Source organism: Scophthalmus maximus, chromosome 7, assembly GCF_022379125.1.
Source record: "Scophthalmus maximus strain ysfricsl-2021 chromosome 7, ASM2237912v1, whole genome shotgun sequence".
In the NCBI taxonomy this organism is placed as follows: Eukaryota; Metazoa; Chordata; class Actinopteri; order Pleuronectiformes; family Scophthalmidae; genus Scophthalmus; species Scophthalmus maximus.
The window spans coordinates 11,182,193-11,207,600 of NC_061521.1; the positions used below are offsets into that span (position 1 = coordinate 11,182,193).

The 25,408-nt window shown below is 44.0% G+C and overlaps 3 protein-coding genes across 7 annotated transcripts in view; 2 read left to right on the forward strand and 1 right to left on the reverse strand.

The window, feature by feature from the left end:
• Window positions 1-5,026, forward strand: part of camk1db (calcium/calmodulin-dependent protein kinase 1Db) — an 18,901-nt gene extending 13,875 nt beyond the window's left edge. Inside the window, exons 7-11 of the mRNA XM_035643100.2 lie at window positions 438-550; window positions 1,177-1,255; window positions 1,997-2,084; window positions 2,270-2,432; window positions 3,067-5,026. Coding sequence (XP_035498993.1) covers window positions 438-550; window positions 1,177-1,255; window positions 1,997-2,084; window positions 2,270-2,432; window positions 3,067-3,221 — 598 coding nt within the window. The 3' untranslated portion in view covers window positions 3,222-5,026. The remainder of the gene's footprint in view (window positions 1-437; window positions 551-1,176; window positions 1,256-1,996; window positions 2,085-2,269; window positions 2,433-3,066) is intronic.
• Window positions 4,856-16,802, reverse strand: ucmab (upper zone of growth plate and cartilage matrix associated b). 3 transcript variants are annotated; one of them, XM_035643106.2, is made up of 5 exons: window positions 16,710-16,802; window positions 9,469-9,531; window positions 9,278-9,373; window positions 6,201-6,299; window positions 4,856-6,103 (listed from the first exon to the last, which is right to left on the reverse strand). In XM_035643106.2, the coding sequence occupies exons 1-5, from the start codon at window positions 16,732-16,734 to the stop codon at window positions 6,006-6,008; spliced, it is 381 nt and encodes a 126-aa protein (XP_035498999.1). In that variant the 5' UTR covers window positions 16,735-16,802; the 3' UTR covers window positions 4,856-6,005. The 3 variants fall into 3 exon arrangements, with proteins under 3 accessions (XP_035498999.1, XP_035498997.1, XP_035498998.1); XM_035643104.2 differs by lacking the exon at window positions 16,710-16,802 and adding an exon at window positions 10,191-10,459; XM_035643105.2 differs by lacking the exon at window positions 16,710-16,802 and adding an exon at window positions 9,698-10,333.
• LOC118315643 (cyclin-dependent kinase 17) overlaps window positions 10,668-25,408 on the forward strand; it is a 27,918-nt gene continuing 13,177 nt past the window's right edge. For 2 of the 3 annotated variants that reach the window (XM_035643086.2, XM_035643088.2), the window contains exons 1-2: window positions 10,793-10,926; window positions 20,528-20,676. In XM_035643086.2, coding sequence (XP_035498979.1) covers window positions 20,550-20,676 — 127 coding nt within the window. In that variant the 5' untranslated portion in view covers window positions 10,793-10,926; window positions 20,528-20,549. Of the gene's footprint in view, window positions 10,927-20,527; window positions 20,677-25,408 lie in introns of all 3 variants that reach the window. The other variant, XM_035643087.2, reaches the window with a different exon arrangement.

Below are 25,408 nucleotides of genomic sequence, written 5' to 3' on the forward strand. Positions count from 1 at the left end.
ATTGCACCATTATCCATTGGTTAGGATGATGAATTTTAAGGTAATCTAGAGGAAAAGTTTCCTGCCCTCACAAATGAGGCTTCTGTCTGATTGTTGTTATGGAATCATTTCATACTGTCTCATAATCACAAGCACAACTTAAATATACAGTATGGATTAATGTTGCATATCTGCAAGTAGCGTGCCCCCTTTTTCCCCATATCTATATGAACATGGACAGTTTCGTCCCACTTTTCCCCTCCCAGCCTTCATGTAGTCTCTATAATCCCTCTGAACCATCTCCTGTTGCATGTTATATGAAAAAAATCAAACTGCCAGTGAATGCGATTAGGGCCCCAGCAAATCCTTTTAGATGTGGGTTAAAGTTTCTAACACCAGCTGGAGGACAGCACTCACACAGACTGTTGTTGTGCAATCATCCATCTCTGTCTCCTCAGGCTCTGCGGTTACCCTCCTTTCTACGACGAGAACGACTCCAAGCTCTTTGAGCAGATCCTCAAGGCCGACTATGAGTTTGACGCACCGTACTGGGACGACATATCCGACTCTGGTGAGCTACGTCGTACTGTTCGTCTGTGTTCTTATATGTTGAAATAAATTGTAACACTTGCTTTACAGAACCTGCCCTTCCCATATAATTTCAAGAAAACAATTGTATGAATCGAGCCCCGGCCACTGACAGAAAGCAGTAATTTTGCAAATAGTTAGACAATATGATGAGACGCTCGTGTTCAATCGTCCAGGTGGAGTCAGGGTTGAGCTCAGACTAGTGCAATTGAGAGAACTATCTCACCGGCTAGCTTGTCTGAAAACATCTGTAACTAAAACACTGATCACTGGCTTTGTTCATAAAAGGTCACGTTGCTCACTCACACACATCGCATGTTGCTGTAACATCACTGTATATGTTTGTAACGACAGCCAAAATCGTCCTCCAGGATGGACGTGCAATGGATGTTCTGAAGAATTAAGATAATAGAATGGGTATTTAGTATTCGTGCTGTCTCTCAACTCTATAATTAGTACCGGATTATTATTTTTGTTCCAGGAACTGTCAGAAAATTGTAGGACCCGTAAAATAAAACGCAAAAAACCTTTAAATCCCTGAGTGCAGCAGAGTACGGAACACGTTCTCAGCCGCTCGTGCTCTTCACCTCTTTCCAATTGCTTTCATAGCCAAAGACTTCATCAGCTGCCTCATGGAGAAGGACCCTGAGAAGAGATTCACATGTGACCAGGCTCTGGAGCACCCCTGGTGAGAAACTAACCGCAACACACTGCAATCCCACCCAGACAATCAGAGGGAACCACGCGTCGCGGTGCAATTAAACAGCGCTGTGACGCAGATAGCCAGGCTTTACGAATTTGTCATAGAGCGCATGTCCTCCCACTGTCATCTGTCGCCATGGCTCCAAGCCGCGAACCCACCTCTGCTCGCCACCGGCAGCCCTCAGAGAGAAATCATGCTGCCAATTAGGGCCTGGCGTCCTGAAGGATCCTTGAAGTATGTGGACGCTTTAATGAACAATGAGGATGTCTTTCCAGGCCTGAGCTGGAGGTAACAAGAGCGAGCCGGCGCGTGGGCCGCTGTCTCCGACTGAAGCGGCCAATATGAATGTGTCTGTTAGCCAGTAATGGGCCTTTCGGGTCCTGGGCAGGTGGTCCGTCTGTTAAAGATATTTGGCTTGTGACACCGGCAACAAGTGTCGTAACAGAGAGGAATGAGTTTCATTGACAGGGTTTCATACGGGCGATAGTATGATGAATGTGATTGAAATAGATATGGTGGGTGAGCTTCTGCAAAACCACATTGCCCCATCAGTCAAACATGATTCAGGAGAATGAAAACAAATGATGGGAGAAAAAAGAGGATAACAGCATGAGGGTGGATTCCCATGGTATTACAGATACAAATATAAAGCAGCTGTGCAGTGGGGTGCTTGTATGTGTGAATTGTAATTTGCATGATCTGAAGGGACTTGACTGTAATTTTCAGGATTGCTGGAGACACCGCTCTCTGCAAGAACATACACGAATCAGTCAGTCGACAGATGCGGAAAAACTTTGCCAAAAGCAAATGGAGGGTGAGCACAACACTTCCTCTTTCTTGGTCTTTCACATGTAACAAAAAAACCCACAGCTGCCTCATGGAGAAGGAACCTGAGAAGAGATTCACATACATTTCAATACATTTCTTTTTAGAGTTGCAAATACATGCAGGAATTTGTCTCTGGTATCACACTCGTCTGTTTTCACTCTCTCTTCACAGCAAGCCTTTAATGCGACGGCTGTGATCCGCCACATGAGGCGTCTGCAGCTGGGAACCAGCTTCGGCAGCAGCGTTTCCAGCAACAACTCTGTGTCCAACCCTCAGAGCCGAGCTCCGGCCAAGAGCCAGTCTGTGGACTGTGCCCCGCTCTCCTCCAAGGACTGTGAGTGACACCTCAGACGCTCTCTGTGGACGCAAACATGTCCAACTCGTAGCACTGCGCTCAGCTGGGCTCTGTTCACTCTGCTGCCCTCTCCCTTAAGCAACTGTTTAAAAAGCTCTCAAGGTGTCACTTTTGGTAAAACAGACCAAACTGAATTTGACGTTTTTCTGGTGGCGTTTAGTTTGACACAAGAGTTTGAAGTAATTGAGCTTTAATTGAGAATTTGCTGCTTTAATATTATTGTAAACTGAATACCTTTTTTAGTTTTGACAAAACATGTCTAAAGCGAAACGGTCGCTTTAGACATGTTCTGCCTTGACAGACTCAATTATTGATGGTTTACATAATCAGTTGATTAATCTTAAATCCAGTCTTAAGGCCAAACGATAATGAACATAATCATTAATCGCAGATTTTGAGTATGCAGTAGTATATCTCAGATGTTGTAATAAGCCATGATAGATAATTTACATGAATAAGAAGATAATCTTAACTCAAGGTCAATTCACAAGCTTTTGGCAGAGCTTTCAGACACATCAAATGTTCCCTATATCCCGGAAACCTGTAATCTCTCAAATGACCAAATGACTCCACTTGTTATTGTTCCTTACATTTCACTTATTTTGTCCCACAGGTCCTCCAATAGCTCCTCTGCCATCTGCTGTTAAAGTATACAATCAGGACTCCGATGCCCCCTCCCCTCCCGTACCAGAGGAGCCACCTGTGGTGGCCGAGCCGCCACGGCCGCGACCCTCCACCGTCACAGTCATCCACACGGGGACTAAATGACGCCAGGTTCCGCGGGAGGTGAGCTGGGAGACCACGGAGCTTTGAGAGGGGATGAAACCACCCCAGGCCTCGTGAGTTGATGTTATTGCCCAGCTTGCCCGTCCCGCAACCTCCCACCTCTTTCTGCCGAGCATGGGAGGAATTTAAGGAGCATTGGCTCAGCTCCCTTTACCATGGCTAAGCACGGCACCCTGCTGCTTCCCTTCCCACTGTCATACAGACCTGGAAGTACAGAGGAGGGGGAGAGGGTCACCAGAAGTTGTTATTGTGGAAGCCACGTTCAGGCTGGATCATGGTTGTCTGGCAGACAAACCACCTGCTGGTCTCGGAAGTGCCACACTAAAGGGAACTCTTTACTGAAGCTGCTGTCATTTTTGATTGAGCGCCTTGGGACAGGGCGCTCTTCTGTATGCCTCGTGTAGATATCCTGCCTAGAAAAAACTGTGGAGTGGAGTGATCAGTGAAATATAAGCGTCAAGTTGTGGTAAATAATTGTGACATCATCCGCACTCTGAACTTCTCGTCATTTTGACCGCTCGTTAATTTGCTGTGGTATTTGCTACGATGGTTCACGGGGTCATAACTACCCAACAGTATGACAGTGTGTGTAATCTCTTTGCTTTAAAGTGTGTGGACGCGAAACACGAGCAGGAGTGTGGTCGCTGAGAGCGCTGGTGCATTGTACTAATGCATCGGATTATTTATTTTCTTACATTGTGACTTTTCTAAGATTACCACTTTGGGATATGTGTAAAAGTGATGTCAAACTGGACTGAAAAAGTTATCGCGTTAAATGACAAAAGACACACTATCTAATAGTTGTTACTTTATAATCGCTGTTGTGTTTGGTTAATTAATTCTAATGTGACTGTGAAGTCGTCCTCGACCACAGGAGGGCGACCACGTGTTTTCGCTTTGTGACCAGTTCTCAGGGATGTGCTCCGACGTGAACCTATCCAAAAAAAAACCCTGCTCAGAGTGGTCAGACACTGCTGCCGGGGACGTGTGAAATAGCTGAAAAAGAAAAAAACTCCAAATACTGCATATAACGTGCCATCGGGAGAGTTTGACGGACGTTTCCTTTCTTTAAATCCATCATTACTAACATACGAGCATCGTGTAACTCGCGCTGAATGGATTGTTTTCCCATGAAAAAACCTTGAATTACAGAATTGGATTGAAAGACAGTGTTTGAAACGCACATTCATGTCTGCAGTAACAAAAGAAAAGTCAAATGACAAATGATCTTCCCATTGCAGAATCGTCAGATCTATAGTGTAGAAGTTCATTCGAGAAAATACCGTGCTCTGCTTCCGCCCATGAACGGGCCGGTCTGGAAACCGTTCACTCTCTCTGTGTTTAATCACTGTGCTTTCATACCAGCCTGTAGAATTTAGCAGAAAGACTCTTTCTCCCGCTCTCTCCCGCTCTCACAGAGAGAAGAGAAGGGATCTGTCTTAGTATTTTCTCTGTGGTAACTCTATTTCATCTTTAAATCACTCAACATGAATGCAGGGTGGGAAAGAACCCTCCACCAGAACATGCCCAATATCAGAGGGCTATGCCATCTTGAATTATCGATAAATGTTAAATAGTGAATATCTGTAAATACAAATCTCAACAACACAGTTTGCTTGGGTCTTGAGTGTTTATTTTTGTCTTCCCTACATTTTTTCTCTCCAAAAAACATCAAAAGAAGGAAAATGTGGTGCAATTACGGCACCTCAGTATGCATGTATTACATATTGTTGCAGAACTGTTGTTTGGAGTTGTAGAGATTTGTGTATTAAAAAAAGAGGCTTGTTTGCACGTGTCTTTGCTTCTTTGGCAGGAAGTAAATATCAAGTTAGTTAAGGTCTGTACACATTTCCTACATCAGAAGTTGTTATGGAATGTAGTTTTTCAAGAGTTCTAGTCAATACATTTAACTAATGTCATTACAAATGATATGATCAGCTTCTGGTGATTTAAAAACCAGAATACATCTTAAACAACAAAAACATCACATTGTACTTCGTCAGGGTGATCCTCTTTGTATAACTTTATGAGACGGTAGTTTCAGAAGTGCACTGCAGAAATCGACAAACTGTTTCGGGTTTTATCGTGTTTCATACGACCTATTGTATATTTGTGGTTTTTAACAGATAAAATAACAGTTCATTCATAAAGAGGACCTTTTATGGGCTTTAATTCATCCCCAAAATAAGTAATTCAACTATTTATTTCCTCTGTCTGTGAATAAACTTTGACAGATAAGTTATTTTTAAGAAAAAGTAAAAACACAGGTTCCAACTTCTCAGATGTGACTATTTGCTCATTTTCTTGGTCCATTGAACTATAGCTTACTATCTTTGCTTTTGGGCTATTGGTTGAACTGAGAGAGAAATTCCTGTACGTTCACCTTGGATCTTGGGAAACGGTGATTGTTGCACTTTTTTCTGACATTTTAGAGACAAAAATACTCCATCAATTTATCATGAAAATACACAATAGGTAAATTAATAATGAAAATAATTGTTAGACTCAGCCCGTACTGCTTATTCTCCATTTTGTCACCTTTGCATTTTTATTACTTTCTGATGGAGCCCAAACAATGATTAAGTAAAGCCAATGTCAGCAACACAAGCGTTAAAAGAACGAGTTCTTTCATACTGTATCTGATGTCTCTACTGTGCAGCTGTCGAATGCATTGCTGTGCAGCTCAAGATGTTTCTTTTAAGTCTTGGTCTCCTGCCAGCTCACAACCTCACACCCCTCCTCTCCTACTGCACCCCGGGCCCCGCCTCAGACGGAGTGACGGTTGTACTCCTGGGGAGGATGCATCCCGTCGTAGTGAAACTCCCTCCACTGCTCGGTGCTCTCTCTGGTCCTTTCGCTTTGTTCTGGAGGATTAGAACAATTTTTCGGCAGATGAATGAACTCGTACTTGGAGTGAACCCTTCCCTCTCAGCTACAGACAGATATGAGGAGTTCACATACCATCATGATCCTCTTCAGCGTAGCTCTCAAACTCATTCCTCTTCTCCTCGTGAAACTCTCTTTTCCGTTCATCCGCGGCCAGAACCAGCCTCTGCTCGGCTGCAGGCACAGAGGAGGGATGACGATGAAACAAGCGTCAAATAAAAAACATCTTAAATTCAGAAGTTAATTTGCCATTTCAACCGTGGCTGCTGAGGAAGGATCAGGAATCTTATGAGAAGTGACTAACTTTGAACACGTTTTCGGCAGGCCAGCCCTAACCCCCTTACCCTTTCCATCAATTTTAAACCCTGGCTGTTCTTTTGTAACTTCATTGGACATTTTGAACAGGAAAATCTTCACAAACAGGACCTTAACCTGAAAAGCCACAGTAACTACAACCACCGGTAAATGTAGTCCATTCATTTCAGTATTTGCCTCTGAAATGTAGCGAAAAAGGAGTTGCAGAAAATGGAAATACTTGGGTAAATTACTTTAAATCACTGGAGCAGTCTGGAAATAATCTGCCGCAACAAATAAGAAGTCACAGCTTCAATTCAAAGCTCGCCTACAAGTAACGACACAACACTCCACACACAATAGCTGAAGAGCGTCACAAAACTGCCATGTCAAAAAATACCACAGGACTGAATCACCGCGTCTGAAGAGACAATGCTTGGTGTGAACTTCATGAAGCTGGTGTTTGTGGCGAAGCTGTGATTCATCGCAGGTGATTGTATCCAAGGCTGACACAGAACCTGGACCCCCGAGTGATGAAAAGAAGCTAATGACTCATGCCTCAGCCTTTTTCCTTCATCCAGACAAATGTGTGTGGGTACAAAGCAAAGATAAAGGACGGGTTTACATTGTTTCAAGACCGTTATAATGCCCATGATTTAGAATCCAGCCTTAGATTACATCTACTAATATGAATACAGAGAAGTGAGGCCAATGACTTTTGACAGCCACGTGACCTCTGACCTGAAGACCGTCGAGAAGGTATCTGTCACGTGTGGGCGAGTTAGTGTCAGTGAAAATGACAGACTGACTGCAGCAACATTAGAAAGAGCCATCGGCTGAGATAGTGAAGGTTGGTGATAGCCGTGCCAAGTCAGGTCATGACCTTTGACCACCAGGATTCCTTACACAAGTCTGTGCATGAGCTGGAGCTTGTGTTGGGAATTCAAGGTTTATAAGAGTTCATGTTTGTAAGATGCTCAGATGAATGCAAATGAAATTACATAAATAGAATAAGTGCTGAGGGAAACTAGTTGTTATTTTGGGGGTTTATCTCCGTCAGATGTTGCACAAAAGAGTTACTCATCCATTATGTTCTTCATGTGACGCATCACAGCCGATCTGCTGCTTACAGCTTACTGATGCTGATAAAAATGCCCAAAATCAAACAGGGAGCCTTTGTTTGGAGTCTAATGGACCAAACTTTACCTCAAAATGATCTGTCACCTTATCCACCTTCTGAAACATCTACTACATACATCAGATATTTCCCTTTGCAAATTTCCTCTACCTGCAGGAGAATTGTTTTGCTTTCATGTCATTATTCGGCAGGAGACTGAGCATACTTTTTTTTTGGTCTCAATTTTCTACTTTGTGTTTCTCTGACCTGTCTCTGCCGAGTGTCGGCACATTCCACATTCAGCTCCCAAACGCTCACCCACTCACTCGTCCATCACTGTGTTCTCTGGTGTGTGTTCATTTTGTTGCTACATGCGCACGGCCCCATGAGCGTGTTACACAACTCCAATTCGGAGCGGCAGACTCTGTGTGCGCTCTCACCTTCCTGTTGGCAGAGCTGTAACATTACAGCGCTTTCCAACCAGCCAAGAACGTCAAACACTGAAACAGTGTACGACATGTGAATTTGCACAAAACGTCTAAGGAAAATATTGCTCTATGCTGCTGTGTGTGTGTGTGTGTGTGTGTGTGTCTGTGTGTTTGTGTGTGTGTGAGAGAGAGCGCTCCATGCTGCCCTGTGCCTCCAGCAGCTGCTGTGTGAGCAGACAGGTCTGATGTGGTCTCTGGTCAGGTCAGTTAACAGCTGCTGGATGTCACACTCATAAAAACATTTAGCCCAAAGGTCTGCGTTTTAACAAGTCATTTCATTTATCACTCAACCCAAAGTTGGAGTCTCCTAAAACAAGAGAAATAAATCCATCACTGGGGTCAAACTTTGCGATGACGCGTTTCCATTACTGCATCTCTCCTCTTTCTGCTCAGGAAGAGGACAAAAAGAGGCATTATCTCTTGTTCCACACAGAAAAAAAACACTTTGATGAGACACCAGTACTTTGAAAAACTTTTCTCAACCCATTTTTCAAGGATCCTTTGTGTGAGATAAATTCCCTAAAGAGACAATAAAAGTTTAGTTCGGAATTTTGCTGATACTTGTGCAGCAGTTTGCTCTGCACTGTCTTGTTTTGAGAGTGACACTGATTTCTATTAAAGTTAATTTAAAGGGAACACCGGATTTGATGTGTTATTCTCTTTACAAGTACATTGCACATTGTTGCATGTCACTTTTAATGCGCCAGGCTAACTTTGAGATGTTGTGCCTCAGTCAGCTGTTAAATTTTCCTTCAAAATAACAATAAACCAAACAATTTGTTAAATCATGAGGGGAAAAAGCAGGTGAATCGTCAAGATTTCTCAAAGCAATTTGACAGATTTTTTTCTTGTTTTATGTGGAAACACAAAAGTCTTGCACATTATAGAGTTTTGTAGAAAGGTGTGTAAAATCAAACACGAAAATAAAAAGTTGTACTTTTTAACAATCATAATAAATCACTAAAATAACACAAGTACAATTAAAAAACATTATACAGGATTCATTGTTTTTTTCTTGAATTTTGAAAATGAGACTCAGTGATTTGGTAGAATAAACGCTCTTGTTGTGAATCACCATTCGTATCAATACAACATGATTCGAGCAGTGTGGGAATTAGTGTGAGAGAATATCTGCTGCCAAAATGTATACTTATATAATGAAGTACAGACGCCAACCATTACCACAAACACACAACCACAGACACACAAACAACATCTTGGCTTGGCCACAAACCAACCCGAAGTGAACTCACCATTAATCTCATCCTGGGACTTGATGCCCCGTCTGCTGCGTCTTCTGAAGAAGCTTGAGGCATCGGCCTCCTTCACGAAAATCCTCTTCAGTGGGCCTGCAGTGGAAGCAGGAGGAGGTTCAGCTCACAACATAAAGGGACAAAGAGAGAGGAGGCACAGTGGGAGCGGTGCAGCTGATGCAGCTCCTCACCTTGTGGGTCCTTAGCGCTGCCCGAGCTGCTGGACACAGCTGCAGAGTCGACCTCTGGAGACCCTGAGGACAAAGCAAGAAAGCCCTAAATCATAACACAGAACCTTGGCTCCCCGTGGATGAAAAACAAAGACATTTACCAGCAATCATGAAGGTGTCTAAACCTGATGAAACAAGTCCACATGTAACAAAAACCAGAATCCAGAATTCTTTATGCGGTCAGACTCACAGGAAAGAGCGAGGAGCACAGTGAGGAGAGCCAGGAGGGTTGCATTCGTGCAGGACATCTTTAGCTCTGTGTGCGAATTGTTGAGCTACAAGCAAGTGAAGGACACCAGGAGGGGAGAGAGGTGGGTAAGGTGCGTGTGAGAGGTGGGGTGGGAACCCTGGGAAGATTGAGTGCTTGTCAGAGGAGGGAGGGGGCGACCGAGGAGATCTGATAAGAGGAGGACGCTGCTGAGGATTCAATTTTAACTTGGTTATCTTATTTGGCTTTTTTGGTCATTGTAGTGCAGTTAAAGCAAGTTAGCTGACACCATGTGTAGATATAAGATGTCCTTTGATGGCTGTGATGGCCTGTTTTTTTCATACCATAGAGGGGAAACGTAGGGCTCACTATGGTTAGTGGTGGTTATGGTATAGTTAATTTGTGAATTTAAGTTGGAAGACCTTGAGCAAAAACTGACATTTCAGGAAAAATGAATAAGTGCCATGTAACAAACCGGGCCCAGAGCCAGAGCATGGTTTTCTCGCAAATGTCTGAAATGGGCACAAGGCCGCCCTCTCTGGCTCTGTGTAAAGTTGTGCCGGAAAGTATGCAGCCTCCTGTAGGACTGTTGTGTTGGACTGCATCAGTTTCAGTCATGTGTATCCAGAGTGCAGTGTGAGCAGACTAGTCGCGGGACTGCAACGCTTCCTCCTTCCTCCAGTAGGGGCCGCTGTGGGGCCGCACTGGCCGCCCCTGTGTCGCTTCCGGCACCCGCAGTTGGGTGGCGCTCTTTCGACGCTGACGTCCAGATGAGTCGGCGGTGCGGTGGCAGGCGAGCAGCAGAGGACACACACACACACACACACACACACACACTTAGATCCACCAGTCACCAACACCGTCCGCCGCGCTGCCACGGTCGCTCCGACCTGAGAGAGGAGGTTTGAACGCACTCGCACACTCACAGAACAGCGGCGCTTCGCTCTATTTCCGACCGGGAGTCAAACTTTGAGGCCTGGAAACGAGCCATGCTGCCGGACGCTACAACCCCGCGGACATAAGGCGACACTGAGGACCAGAAAGTAGCAACCGCCAACCCCGGCACCACAAAGACGAGGGAGGAGAAGAGGTCGGTGCCTCTTATTTTTTTTTTGGGGGGGGGGATCACAAACGGAGGAAAAGACGGCATCCGGCCTGAGGAGAAGCTCCGAGGTCGGGGACTCCGGTCGGAGCAACGCTCATCGTTTCTGGTGAGAGACCCTTTTCACACACACACACACACACACACACACACACACACACAGTCGGTACATAGCTTTAATTTAACGCAGACACACGGCGGCGGAACAACCGGCTGCGCGGACTCCAGAAACATTCCCACCGCTCGAGCTGCGAACAATGCGGCCGTGTTTACTTCACGGTCCCTCGGCGAGGGGCGAGAGCGAGTCGAGGCCGTTTGTTGTGTTCACTTCTTTCGTCCCATTCACCGGCCAATGGCCGCGGTGCAGCGACGCAGGTTAGCGACGAGCTCGCATGACTGGGGGAAAGCGAGTTCGGACTCGGAGCGGCTGATAGTTGGTCACTTGTGCCACACGGGAGTGAACACATTTGTGCGAGCCGCTGCCGTTGAACGCCGCTCAGGGCAACACGAACAGTGGGCTGGTTGTCACAGAAGTGTGCGAGGCTGCGATGTAAAAGAAAAAAAGAAAGATGGAGGGAGGGAGGGAGGGAGGGCTGCTGCTCTGCGTGTATCGTCTTGCATAGTTGCTACCAAAACATTCACTGACCCACTTTTCAGAGGTTGTCCTGTCTTTCTGGTCCGAACAACTTGAAGCGCAAGTGAATCAGTCACCGTCTGAACACACACACACACACACACACACCTGGACGTGCATATGCACGCACACACACACACACACACACACACACATAGTCAGGATTAACAGCTCTACGCCCTCTCAGCTGTAGCAGGTATGGGGGCCAGGTCAGGAGCCTCAGCATGGGGAACTATTCGAAGACTCCTGCAAATCTAGGAACCTCAGCTTTCAATGAATTCACCTATGTGGTCCTTTTCCTACAAGGGACTGTGTGTGTGTGTGTGAGTGTGTGTGTGTGTGTGAGAGAGAGTGTGAGTGAGTGAGTGAGCAGCAGGATGTCCAGGAGGAAGACATCATTGTTCTGGTGTGGGGGCATTTTTTTTAATGGCAAACTGATTTAAGGAAGTTCAATTCCCCTGGAGCACACAAGTGGTTACATATTTATTGCCACACATGTTGTTCTTGTGTGTTTGGCAGCCACATTCCCTGTCTACCGACTGGGAGGAAAACAATGAACTCAAACTGGGCAACATGGTTGAAAGCTAGTTAATTGCACCCGGTTAAAGCTAACGCAGTATTTAGTTTACCTTTAATCCTATTCATGACAAAATGATAGAAACATCTCCCACAGCACAGGTCAATAGCTCCACAAACTACTTTTAAAATTATGCCCATCAGAATTTCCTGAAGCCAAAATTGATGTCTTCCTGGTTTTTGTTGTTACTAATCAACGCAAATATTCAGTTTACTATCACAGAGGACTAAGAAATTTTGTGAATATTCACATCTGATTAATTAGGACACAAGATATTTTTGCATGATTTTGGCACAAGCTTCCTTTTGATTGACTAATAGATGTATGATCTAATTATTTCTATTGTCGATAAGTTATAGCATTTTGACTCGACTGTGCTGGTTGCTGCTGCCAATAAAATACTTGAGTCAGAACAGTACCTTTACACACCTCATACTTCATATCAGTGTGCTATTGTGTCCTATTTTATTTAGCAACAGAAAACAAACTTCCCAAATGTTATATGTTGTCTACCAGCAGACTGGATTCAAAACAGAAACAGTCAAATGAACAAAACAAGAAAAGAAACAAGCGGTTCAGAGCTAGCTTTTGATTCTGTGCCGCTAAATGTTATGGTCAGCACCAAAAAAAGTTCTGAGGTTCGATATGCAGTCCTGCTCGTCACTGGTTGTAGTTTATGTTGTTTTGCCGAAGGCTGAATGAAAGAGCTGTCAAAGCACTTTCTCTAATTTCCTGTGAGAAGGTTTCAGTTTGACAGCCACAAGCTGTTGAGCTTCCCTACGAGACGTGAGCTTCAGAAGGTGTGTCCGCTTTGGGCTCAAAATACCTCGGGTCGAGCCTGGTACATGCAGGAGGGCGGGGATCTGTGGGGAGTGGGGGGTATGTGGCCGTTTGTGTTGGTTTGACGTGGGGTCGTTCCCTTGGTGAAGGCCTTGGTGATGGTGGTATCAGGGTAACCTGACCCGCTGTGAAACAGCTGTAGCAACGTGGTGCTGATCCCTTGAGTCCCAGTGCAGATCAGATGATGCTCTAGTATGTGTATGGGGGGCTGATCACACACATGGAGCTTCACATGCTGTGACACACAACACAACTTTAAATCAAACTTCATAGACTTTTGGGGCAATTTTAATTCCCTTTTCTTTTGCAAGTACGTGTGTATTCTTTAAGAGAGAGAGACGCAGGGGGAGACTGGGGTCGGTTTTAGGCAGCAGGCCACGACAACTGGCTGAAGGTTAATGTGTCACCAGTCTCTGGAGAGCAGCTGCTATGTCACAGGCACCACTCCTGTCTATAGATAGCCATGAATACAAATTCTTCCTCTTTTCTCTGCTGCATTAACGCAAAAAAAATTCTGGCACCGGCACGCGGCCCATTCCTCTCACAAGCAGTTGCCCCACAAGACAAATGCTGCTGCCTGCGAGCTTGGCAGCTTTCCCTCCCCGATTCTCTATCTCCGCCTGAATCTGGAAGTGTCTGGTGTGGGGGTACCACTGACCCCCCCTGCACCCGACCCTCCCTTCAGCCCCCAGCCAGCTGGCAGAGGACCTGTTTGATTGAGTTATACTGTCATAACTTAACACCACATATCTGGGTCATCTGTCGTATTAATGTCTGAAACAGGTGAGGGACAAATATTGCCTTTTCCCGTCACTCTTGGCAGGATTTGCAGGAGCTGTCTGAACACTCGTTTGGTCTTTATTTGGAAGCAGACGTACTCCCATCTTCATCTGCTCCAACTTTATTACAGCTGCAGTAGTTTCACATGTTTGAGATGCGACAAAGTGTTCGTAATTAACTTCTCCCTGGTCTAATTAAAAAAAGTGAAATCCTCCTGTGTTTTTTAATTAGCTGAATTCGGAAACCCCCAGGTTTTAAAATGCATCACTGCTGCTATGTTTACACCTGCTGTCCACACTACTCCAGAGTATTTCAGCGCCTAAAACCGAGAAGTTTGGAAACGCTGCTCATCCCGTTTTTCCAGGTTCCTCGTTTTGTCTCGGCAACGGCACAGCACCCAAAGATAGAGTAGTTGTAACCTGGAAATGTTTGGAAGTTTGCTTGAAAAATTAATTTGGACACTTAACAAGAAGTCAATAGAAAAAGTATTTTAAAATGAAAATAATCTTAACTCGAATGCAGTCTGAACAAAGACCAAAAAAAGACTGTTGTAAACTAGACGCCACCTTAATTTCCTGCAGGGTTTTACTCAAGTGCTGCAGAAAACACAGCTGTGCCTGGCAATGCAGCCTGTTTGAAATTATTAAAAGCTCCTGAACGATGCTTGTGTTTGCGGTTTGATATGAAAACTGATATTCTGATAACCCCTTCCCTCCGTCTGTCTGCTGTTAGATAGCAGTTTAGCCTGTTATTCCCTTTTAATAGCCACGAAAGGCTATCGGGTCCTGCTGGGGCTGCCGGTGCGAGGAGGAGCGCAGACCAGCAGGGAGAGGATGCTAATTGTCGCTCTCTGTGATGCTAATGCTCTGCACACAGACGAACACAAAGCACAAATCAAAAGTCCCCACCTAGATGATTATCTCTGTTAGGAGCCAAACAGGAGTCTGGGATAATGATGCTGCTTTTTTAAAATCTAGTATGAATAAAGTCTACATATGACCTACGGACCTACGCCAAGGCTGAGCAATTCCCCACCTTTATGTAGTTTCACTCCTGTCTCCATCTGACCTGCATATATTTTTTTAAATGTTTGTGAATATATGACTCACAATGTCAAGTTTTGCCCTCATCTGGCAATGGTGAAGAATCCTTCCAAACAATTCCTGGGTTCCCCCTCCCGAAATCGAATCACCAGTTACAGAGACCTCTCTTTGATAAAAACTTTATGCTAATCTGTCCATAAATGTTTTAGTTATGCTGTTAACAAACCGACAGACTAACCGAAACCAATCACATAACCTCCTTGGCAGAGGCAATAGTAATAGTTTATTTAAGGCACATCTGGTCTGTAGAAATATGTTTATTCATGACAAGAAGTGAACACCTATTGGCTAGTTTCTCTACAATTTCCAGGGTGCAGTCTATAACATTGTTTTATCTGACAAACATTTTACCCCCTGATGATTTGAACTTGTTTTTCTAAAATCTGGATTGGGTTTATAATGTACATCATCATGTTGGAGTGACATTATCCCGCTGCCTGCCAGATGAAGTCAGACTCTTATCTGTTGATCTCAGAGCCCTGCTCTGAACCAGCTGTGTTCACACGGCTTATCTGTCACAATTCAAGCCGGCCTTTGATCCCATTCATAAACTGTGTTATCACGCTAAGTGTAAGTGGCGCTCGAGATGTATCAGTTTCATTTAAAAGGTGTTTTTGATTTCAAAGTCATCGTTTAGCTTTTCGTGACCTATTTTCTGAAGGGAAATTAGTTTTGTGGTTTTCTAGGTTCGCCCCCAGTATGTGTATACACGTACATACATTTATATTATATTTATCTGTATTTATAGTATCTACTATATCTGTGACACGGTCATAACTACACTTGTTTAACTCATCGATGAAGCCAAAATGTCAAACATCAACGTGTCCCTGCTCCTCAAACTGAGTAACTTTGAGGTTTTGAACTGAAAGTTCAAAGTGTTAGTGTTTAGCCAAGGTGATAAACCACCCAGATCCTGATGCTTATGTCTTCTTGATCAATGTAGTTATTGGATGAAACAATAGCCACACATTGTAAAATATCTGGTATTTGCTGTGTGAAATACTGTTTCACTTGATATCCCTTTTTTCTGACTCCGGCAGAGATGGTCTTTATTTCAGACTACGTCACCTCCACTACATAGTAAACCTCCGTGGGAAAACCCTGGACAGTTTGTCAGTAGTAAGAAGAAGATGTAAACTTGTGACGCTCGTCACAATATCCTACAACACAAGATGAGTTAATCAGATATCTTATTTTAAGTGACTGACAGTCCAAAACACACAAATATTTAGTTGGCTATAATATAAGAAAAGCAGCAGGTTCTCACTTACTACATCAATATTTGATTTTTGACATCGACGTTAATGATTAATCAATCGAGATGGCTCAAATGAGTGACTACTCGTCGCAGCACTAATATTGTTTACATTGTTCAGATCAAATGAATCTTAAAAGTGATTTGGTTGAGTGAAAAAAATATTAATCTAGATGAAGATATAATCAAAATTGTCTGCCCCTTAATATAATAGCATGTTTATTGCACAGGTTATGCATTTATATGAAAGTGCAGCTACCGACCTTTAGTAATGAACTTCGTCTACTATGTGACTGCAGGCAGAGTTTAGCTACAGGGAGCTTAGAGAGGAACAGGCCTGTCAGTCAAGCCGCCGTAACCATGGCAGCAGTGTTAATCAGCCTGTGTTCAATCTTATTGCCTGTGAGATCTGTTGCTGTGCGTCACCGGCTACAGGCTCTGGCTGAGGTGTCTGTTGCCCCCCCCAACACACACACACACACGCACACACATACACAGCAGCACTGACCAGTCTGTCATCACTGCTCAGCCCTGCGGACACAGGTGACATGTGACAAGCGCAAAAGCAGGGCGAGGAAAGAAAGTGTGTCAGCGGAGATGGAAAAAGCACAAAGAAAAGAGAAACAATTATAATGCGACGCTGTGCGCAGCCGGCCTTGATGAAGTTCAAACAGATCTTACTGTCGAATTAAGGCCTCACCTGCTGCAGTGTGTGGGGGACGCATGCCTGGTTGTCATGCTCAGCACTGCTCCGCTCAGCACCACACAGCACAGCGCTACTGCCTGCTTCTCCTGAAAAAAAAAAGCCTACTTTATGCTGTGCACAATGCGGCCTTTATGTAAGGCCCCCATAATGGAGCCAGCTCCTTCACTCATGTCCTCATTGTCTTGGCCAGGATGAGAAAAGGCTGCTCTTTAGAAAAGCAGGGCTGAGCTCACCCGTGAATCATGCCAACAGTCACGCTTGTTCTCTGCTGCCTTCTGTGAGTAAGGCAACCACGGGAGGGGAGACGGGAGATTTTCTAGGACCCCCATCCTCCCACAGGCAGTGATGTTGGGAGGTTTACTGGACCCTGGGGGGGTCACAGAGAGGTCGTTGACCTTGTCTTTCCTGTTTTTGTGTGTGGCCCAGACAGCGGTCAGCCTGCAGCGCGGCTGTGGCGTGATTGGGTCACCTCACAGAAGTGGGACAATTGCACAGACTTCCGCAGTGATGTTGGCATGTTGAGAGCTCATCTGGCATTGCAGGGCTGCTATGGGGGTGGTGGTTCCTCACAGCAGGAGCTCTGCTCTTAGTAGCCCTCTGTTTATCATCAGCACAGTTACTGTTTGCTCGCGGCTACAGCAGGAAAAGGACAGAATCCATATGAAGCACATGTCTACTGTCACCACTGCAACATCCATAATACCCCCCCCCCTGCTGGTTCCTTTACATCCACCCCTCGGTTCTCCTGAGTACAGTGGTGCAAAATGCTATTTAGCAAACAACTGGAGATGTCAGGTTTAGTGTGTGATGTAAGTGACACATTACGGGGGCCGTTGTTGGCTGGATTCTGGGATAAAAAAATGCTAACTCGTTATAGGCAGTGAGATGGAGGGAGATGGAAAATCAGCATGCATGTAGTCTCCTACTGTGCTCTGCAACATGGAATAAGCAAAGGGGTTGCCGTGGCAACAAATCCCGAATCAGCGCAGTGTTCGGACCCTTCCACTCCACCTCGCACCCCCGCCCTCCCTGGCCACCTCCCAGTGGATCTGGAGCTCAGACCTCAGACCGGCCTACTTATGAGAGCAGGCATGAGGCTCAGAACAGGGATCATGTCCAAAGCTCCGCACTCGATCCCATGGCAGGAACGTGGGCCAGCGGATACTGGTCCACAGTAGACAGCCCCCCCATTCTCCTTTCTACTGCTGTTGTTCACTTTCCATGGAGCTCTGGCTTTTTATCCTCAGTCTATGGGAGCTTAAAGAATTTCAAAGTTATCAAAATTGTTGTATATACATTTCTTTTGTTTAATGAATGGATTCATTGGAACTGTTTCTACCAGTTTTGCCCAAAGCATGCAGAAAGTTGCTGTGAAAAGAAAATTCAAGCTGTTTTTGTGTTGATGGCTAAGTTGTCTTCCCCAGTGCCCCTGTCAGCAGTGATGAATAAATCGATCAGTTATCAGTGTGTTTTTTTCTATCCAGTGTCTGTGTTTTAGTCAGTGTGTGAGGCTGCAGCGCACTCCTGCGAAATGCAGTGAGCTGTTCAGTATGTGACAGGCTGGTTGTCCGTGCTGGAGCTGATGTGTCATGAGGCGGAATTGACTGATGTGAAGCTGTTGTGACAGTCTAGTTGACGTTCTGCCTCCTCTCAGTTCCTTGGAATTATGAGATTGATCGTTGCTTGATCAAGACAGAAGGGCAGAATGTATAAATGTTGGACGAAAGCTACGTAAGACGAAGATTGTTCTGAGCAGAGTGAACTGAAGAATGAGGTTGCAGTTGAAAAAAGTGTCTCATGCCTTTTACAAGAACAGGGTGGGACACATCAAAGCTTGTCTACAGGTCTTGCAGAGTATTACTGCACATGCGGAAAAATGCACAGAGCCATTTATGGATCCTGAGACAGGTGTGTGAAGTCCCCCCACCCCGTACTGACTCTGAAGATGTTGTAGGAGTGCATTGCTAAATGGTGGAAGTGAAGATGCTTTTACGTTTATCCTATTTGCAAAAATGAATGGAATGGTTATATGTGCTTCTCATATGGGAACTTTGGCTCCCCACAATCGTATACAATTCCTATCATTTTGTATGAAGTTTCCTTCTGTAATTTACAGGCTCATGACCATCAGTTGAAATTTTTGTCTTTGCACTGTCCCAGTTTGCTTTTGCCTCAGTCCCAGTTCAGACAGACAGTCTCTGCCGGGGAATGGGGACAGACTCACTGCCGCATAGAACTCTGCGTACAAACTTTTCAAACCACCAGTCGCTGTACCTCTACACTTGTTTCTGATTTTTAGAGTTGCATGGCCTATTTCTCATCCCAGATTTTATTCTTCACCTGCTGATTCTAATGGGCCACAATGTTTGAAATTCAGTTTTGGCTGCTGATTGGCTGCGTCTGTTGTCATGCTAGTTATTGTAACTTTTTCCACAACTCTGACTTGTCGAATGTGATGTGCCATTTTGGGCTAATGCCTTTTTCCAATTTTCCACTCCAATGATTAACAGCAGGTTTAATTATCTATTAATCAATTCAGTCATTTATCAAACCTCTATTAGTTCCCAGCTCGTCAAGTGAGAATTGTGCAGCTTTTTCTATGCTCCCTATCTCTATGAATTGAATACATTTGGAGACATCTCTTTGGGCTGTAAAGAATAAGGAATTTAAAGATTAACTATCAATTGAATTCATAATGAAAGTATTTGTCAGTTGCTGCCATATTTTGAGCCGAGACTGTGTTTGTAACGCTTTGCAGTCCGCCATGCTCTCTTACCCTGTTTTGTGTGCAATCACACAAGCTGAAGTGATGGTCACTTGAAATAATCAACAGACCCTGTCCTGCTTACTATGTTCTCCTAATCATCCTCATCTTTATACTGTATGATTGTGGCTGAACTGACATAACTCACGTTATGAGTGACATTTGGTAGACAAGAGGGTTGTCGCTGGGGAACAGTTGACAGGCAGTGAACCCTGAGGGCCTGAACTGCTCATGTGTGTTCATGTCTGGTTTTACTCATCATCATCATCGTCGTCATCATCATCATAAACAGACAGACAGACAAATGCAGGTACAGACTCGCAATTGTAGTGGAGTCATGATCTCTTCTCGACATTGTGGTCACAGGGAGAGGCTGCGTGTAACTTGCAAATATCTTCTGTCTTGATTTGAAACCGTTTTCCGCTCCTCTCTCGCTCGCACACACACACACACACACACACACACACACACACACACACACACACACACACACACAGTCAAGCTCTTACAGCCAGTCACACTCATGTACACAGTAAATGCAGCTGGAATGTGTGATGTGGACTCAGCGTGGCCCAGGCTCGTCCTGGTCCATTCAGCGGCAAATCCCTCCGGTTTAGGATTTGCTTTTACAGTCCGCTGTGCCAGAGACTGTACTCTAGACTGGGCCGTAAGAATCTCTCACTATCTCGTCATGTTTTCCCAGGGGGAGGAATGTAAAGTAATGTGCCTGAATGAGCTGAGTCATAATTAACATCCGGGTGCTGATTGGTCTGGGCCTTTGTTCGGCCAGTCAGATACCCGGTGATCTAAGCATGTCTTTGGTTTCAGTTTGGCTGTTGTGGGATTGTGAAACACGACTGCATGCGGATGAGGTTTAGTCTTTTGAACTAAAGGCCGTTTACATTACAGATCTTGTCAGTGAAATGTCAAGGGCCAGATCAACACCACAGCTTACAGATAGTGGGTTCATTGTGCTGTAACTAAAACTGCTGTAACCTCTTGTCTTGCATGGATTAAAAGCAAATGTCAAATTTGTATTCATTTTCAGGCCTCCCCTTCCCGAGAGCTCCATGGAGAAGATGAAGCGGTTCAAGAGGCGTCTCTCTCAGACGCTACGAGGCAGCCACACCATTGACGAGTCGCTGTCTGAGCTGGCCGAGCAGATGACCATCGAGGAGAACGGCCTGAAGGACAGTGGTGAGCTTTATTGCAGCAACTGTAAATATGTATAAAAATGTGAAAATGAAAAAAAGAGCGGTGGTTTCCAGATCTCTGTAAAGTTCCTTGACATAACAGTTCCTTTATAAGAGTTTCAATCATTTTGGCCCAGTTTATATATACTACAGCTAACAAGCCTCAGCTAATGTTGCTCCGAAGGTGAGACCTGTCGGGGAGACAAATTCAGAATATTTATTGTGTTTAAGTAATGGCCTTTTGGTATTTGTATACAGCTGGATGATATGCCAATATAGACTGTTAGATGAGGTCCATGCTCTCAGCTGCCAGTTTATTAGATACACCTGTCTAAAATCAATGCAGCAACAGTAAATTCAATTTTCACAACGGAGTCATTCCTTCAAATTTTTGGTCAGTACACTTATTCTCCTGTTGAATTATATCAAATCATACTGAGAACAGTTTCTAGTATCTTTTTCTTGCCCATTTACATCAAGAAGTGCAGACTCCATTTTTGAGAAACTCACTATATCGCAGTGCAGTTCAACAGCATCACTAACTACTCCTCGAAAATTACCGCACTGTTGAATTAACATATTTAAAACAAAAGCAGAACTTTCTTACCTTTTACGAAGGGAGGGTTTACAGCAGACTTGTTGTATTAGACTGCATTAGAGAGCTAGATAGTATCTAACTGGCAACTGAGTGTATTCCTCTACCGTCTCTGGGTCTATCAGGTCATTGTGGGCGGTGTTGCAGATTAATGTGCTGGACTGCTTTATTGCAATATGGAGGGATTGGTTGAGTGAAGGCATTCATTCCAACACCCGGATAACATTTAAAAGTTTCCAGCACATTTACGTAATGAAGTGCATGTCTGAAATGGGATTTAGTGGTTGAATTTTAATGGATTGCAGATATATGGTACTTTTTATCCAAAGCTAAATCCAAATCCTAGCCAACACTGACCCAGAATCTGTTAGTGGAATCTAAGTTAAACTGCTGCAGTTTTATTAGGTTTCTAACTTGTAAAATCTTCAGCTTTAGCTCGCCTTTAGCATCATTCAATTTTAATGTTCACAGTCATGTCTTTTTGTCAGAGGACGAAATATTTTCTGACAATGTTGTTGTGCTTTTTACGCTCACAACTCAGTTTTATATTCATCAAAACCTTGGAAAACATCCAACTGTCACTTATTGTCAACTGTACTAAGAAATCAGACAAAACAGCTTTGTATGGTCTATGGTCAGCTTGCGTGACATGACTCTTTATTGAGTTTTTGTATAGATACACTCTGCTCCACACACATTCTGTAGTTGGTTACATCATTTGTGTGGATCCCACCGAAGGCCGCAGCCTTCAAGGCGTCAAAATAAAAGCAGAGTGGCGCACCAGCTTATCTCTGCTGATATTCACATAATCTGCAGGAAGCGAGCGAGGCAGCGAGCGAGGGAGCGAGCGAGGGAGCATGCCTTGGTGTGCCACCACATCGTTACTATGGTGCTCAGGGTCTGGAAACATTCTAGAGTTTCCATGACATTGCCACGGCAACTTGGATGTCTTGGTGAAACTAGCTAGGAATCTTAATGCCCCCCACCTCTGTTTTTTTTTTATTTATCTTTCAGCTCTTCTTTTCTAAGTCCCCCCCAGCTCTCTCTCCCAAGCTTCTTTCAGACTTGTCCTCAGTTTTGTCCCCACACCTCACCCCCTAATTCTTCTTGAGAACTAACTGGGCTGTAAAGAGCTTTTTGTGTAGTGATTAACACCAGGTTTGGCCAGAGTGTTCTGTGCTTGGTGAGAGGGGATACAGAATCATGTATTTCTCTCTCTCTCTCTTTCTCTGTGTGTGACTGTTTCAGCAGAGCTTGCGTGTGCCTGTGTAACAGTAAATAGTGTAGAGAGGAGACAGAATGGAGTAGCCAGATGAGATGTGATCTGAACTCTGTGATTGGCGAATGTGTTCTGGTTCTGATCTGGTTATGTAACGCGCGCACACACACATGCCAGCGGCAGCAGCAGCTGCACAGAGATAAGGGAGCGGTGGCATAAGGACCTGCGTATCACACCCGGGCTGTGTATTCTCCTGTTTTCATTGGAAATCGAGGAAACACAACAAACAGTGCAGAAGTTTGAGAGGACACTTTCAAAAATGTCTCGCTTTATTTTCAAATTAACATACCCAGTTCAAGAAACAGAAAAGGCCTGAATCAAATCAGCTTTTGGTGTGACCACCCTTAGTCTTAAAAATGGCACCAGTTCTCCTCGGCAAACTTTTTCAAGCTACTCGGCAGGTACAGTGGGTTGTTCAAAGTATGTGGAGAACAGTTCTTCAGTCGAGTCGACCTCAATGTTTTCAGTCTCTTCATGCGATCCCAGACTCCATGATGTTTGACCATGTTCTTCTTGTCACTGAAGATAGTTCCTTTATGACCTGCGCTGTGTTTGGAGTCTTAATCATACTGCAGAATGAATTTGGGACCAATCAGGTGCCTCCCTGATAGTATTGTGTGATAGATAAGAATCCAAATATCTAAACTGCTGAAAACTTTTGAACCTTTGTGCAAAAAAATACGAACCGAAACTTGATGACACGGTTTGTAATTTAGGACATACCAAATATGCCAAATTTAGACACCTGTGGTGGCAAAATTTACATGGCAACATCTGTTTTTGCAGCTAAACAAGACCTGAACACAGTGCGCTTAGAATCGGCTTCGAAAAAGGCAGCCCGAGTCTTGTGAACTTAATTCTCATGATAAGATTTAAGAAATACACAGAAATGGTTGACCCTGGAGACTGGAAGCCAGACAAATCATTGAGCTGTGGGGGGAGTTTAGGCGATGACGTGGCTTGCTTACTCTCAAAGCTCACAAATCTGGTTGACTATTTATCATAGACATTGTAGATCTAAAAAAACAAAACATGGATCTGCGACAGCACTTCTTACTTCCTGCCTCTTATTTGTTTAATGAGACTTGTTTAATGTGTGAGTTAATGGACCTGGTGGGTCCTGGTCAAAAATAATCCATAAATAACTTAATAAATCAGGGCCAGTGACTGATGACAGTGCAGTCAGGCCTGTATTTATCTAATCAAGTGTAGGAAAGGGTTGCTGTGATGTCTCTGGGATTCAAAGCACATTCATACATCTGTTATACATCCACAAATAAAGACCTAACAAAACTACTGTCACTCGGGCAATTTAAACTGATAATGAAAAACATCATATTATTTGACAGGTTATTCTTTGATATTGTTCAGATCACACGTGTCTGTGGTATATGTGATTTTTAAACATCCTAGCATGTGTGTGTTCAAAATTACTCAACCATTCACGGACAGATTCTTCCCAAACTTGGTGGGAATATTACTCTGGAGGGTATCGCCAGGTGGTTGACTTTTGGATCTGACCGGTCAAACGTCAAGGTCAACAAAAATAAACAAAAAAACTCTAAAACACATTTTCAAAGATCTCACCACAAATAATAGGACTAGGAAGATCTAAAGCTTATATTGATCAGAAAATGATTCCCCCGTCATATGGTGATGTCATGAAGAATATTTGGCGCTTCTGAACTGTCAGACAAAATGATTTGAAGATGCCATCTTGGGACTCTTGGGAATGTTCTTATCTTTTATGTAGACTCAATTGTGATTTGATTAATCATGAAAGTAGTTGATAAATAAATCAAATCATGAAAATAATAGTTAGTTGCGGATGTACACATTTTATATTGTGTTTTACATACAGAAACATTTTGATGGAGAAAATGAGCAGAGATCTGCTTTTGGTCATCAAGATGGCACTCGGCTTCTGTTTGCATTTTTGGGTGGTGGATGGTTCATCTTTTTGAAAGCTGTCCGAACCAAAAAGTTATCAATTACGAGTGGACTGTACACTTGGACTGTCAGCGTGGCATTTTGCTGCAGTGTTTTGATCATTCACACGAAGTGATGAAAACATCTCTGACCCCGTTTTGTCTTTGAGACAAACTAATGGAATCGGTGATGGAATCATTGACTCTATAGCTGTTGCCTTGTGTCCCATCCCCACCTAATCCCCCCTGCTCTTGTTGCACATGTCCCACAGTGTCCTTCTGTCCACGAGGCAACTGTCCTGCTTAACTGCGTCTCTGGGGCTCAGTTTTTTCCCCCTACTGTCACCGTCTGTGTTTCAGTAGAAGCTGCACTATACATAATAAATCCTCCTAAATTCTTTGCTTTTTGACAAATATTCATCTGTCCGGGTTAGAGGCACAAAACAACTTGGACCACAAGGCCTTTTGTTTACATACTGAACTCTGTCACTTCTCCACTTTTATATTGGGTATATGTGTTACCCTGGTTGAGAGAACAGACCCCAGAGGTCACCTCTGTTTACATTTTGGAAGATGTGTTAAAAATATGACAATCTCAGAAATGAGCCTAAACTGTTATTTTACAGTAGCTTATCTATTGTATAATGATTCACCCTTTTCCTCCATCAGTCCTTTACTTTTACCATCTTAGTTTCTCTCTTTCTCTTCTCCTGGATGTTTTCATGCCCCTTTCCTCTGTTCATCAGTCTCACCCTGCTTCACTGAACCGTGATAAAGAAAATTGTAATCCAGCGCTCTTATATAAAATCCATTTACCGAGACACATGCTGTATGTATCATAGTAATGGTTTGTCATGCAATAGAGTATCTTATTACTAGTACTAAGTCACAGCAGTTAACGCATTACATGCAAATCTGTGTCAGTAGATTTAGA

Bases quoted from the DNA above. Each gene is read 5' to 3' on its own strand.
- ucmab (XM_035643104.2), bottom strand. From the start codon at position 10,320: ATGCAGTCCAACACAACAGTCCTACAGGAGGCTGCATACTTTCCGGCA. The intron at 9,374-9,468 runs GTGAGGAGCTGC...CTTCCACTGCAG, and splicing joins CAGCGCTAAGGACCCACAAG to GCCCACTGAAGAGGATTTTC. The intron at 6,300-9,277 runs GTGAGTTCACTT...CTGTGCCTGCAG, and splicing joins GTCCCAGGATGAGATTAATG to CCGAGCAGAGGCTGGTTCTG.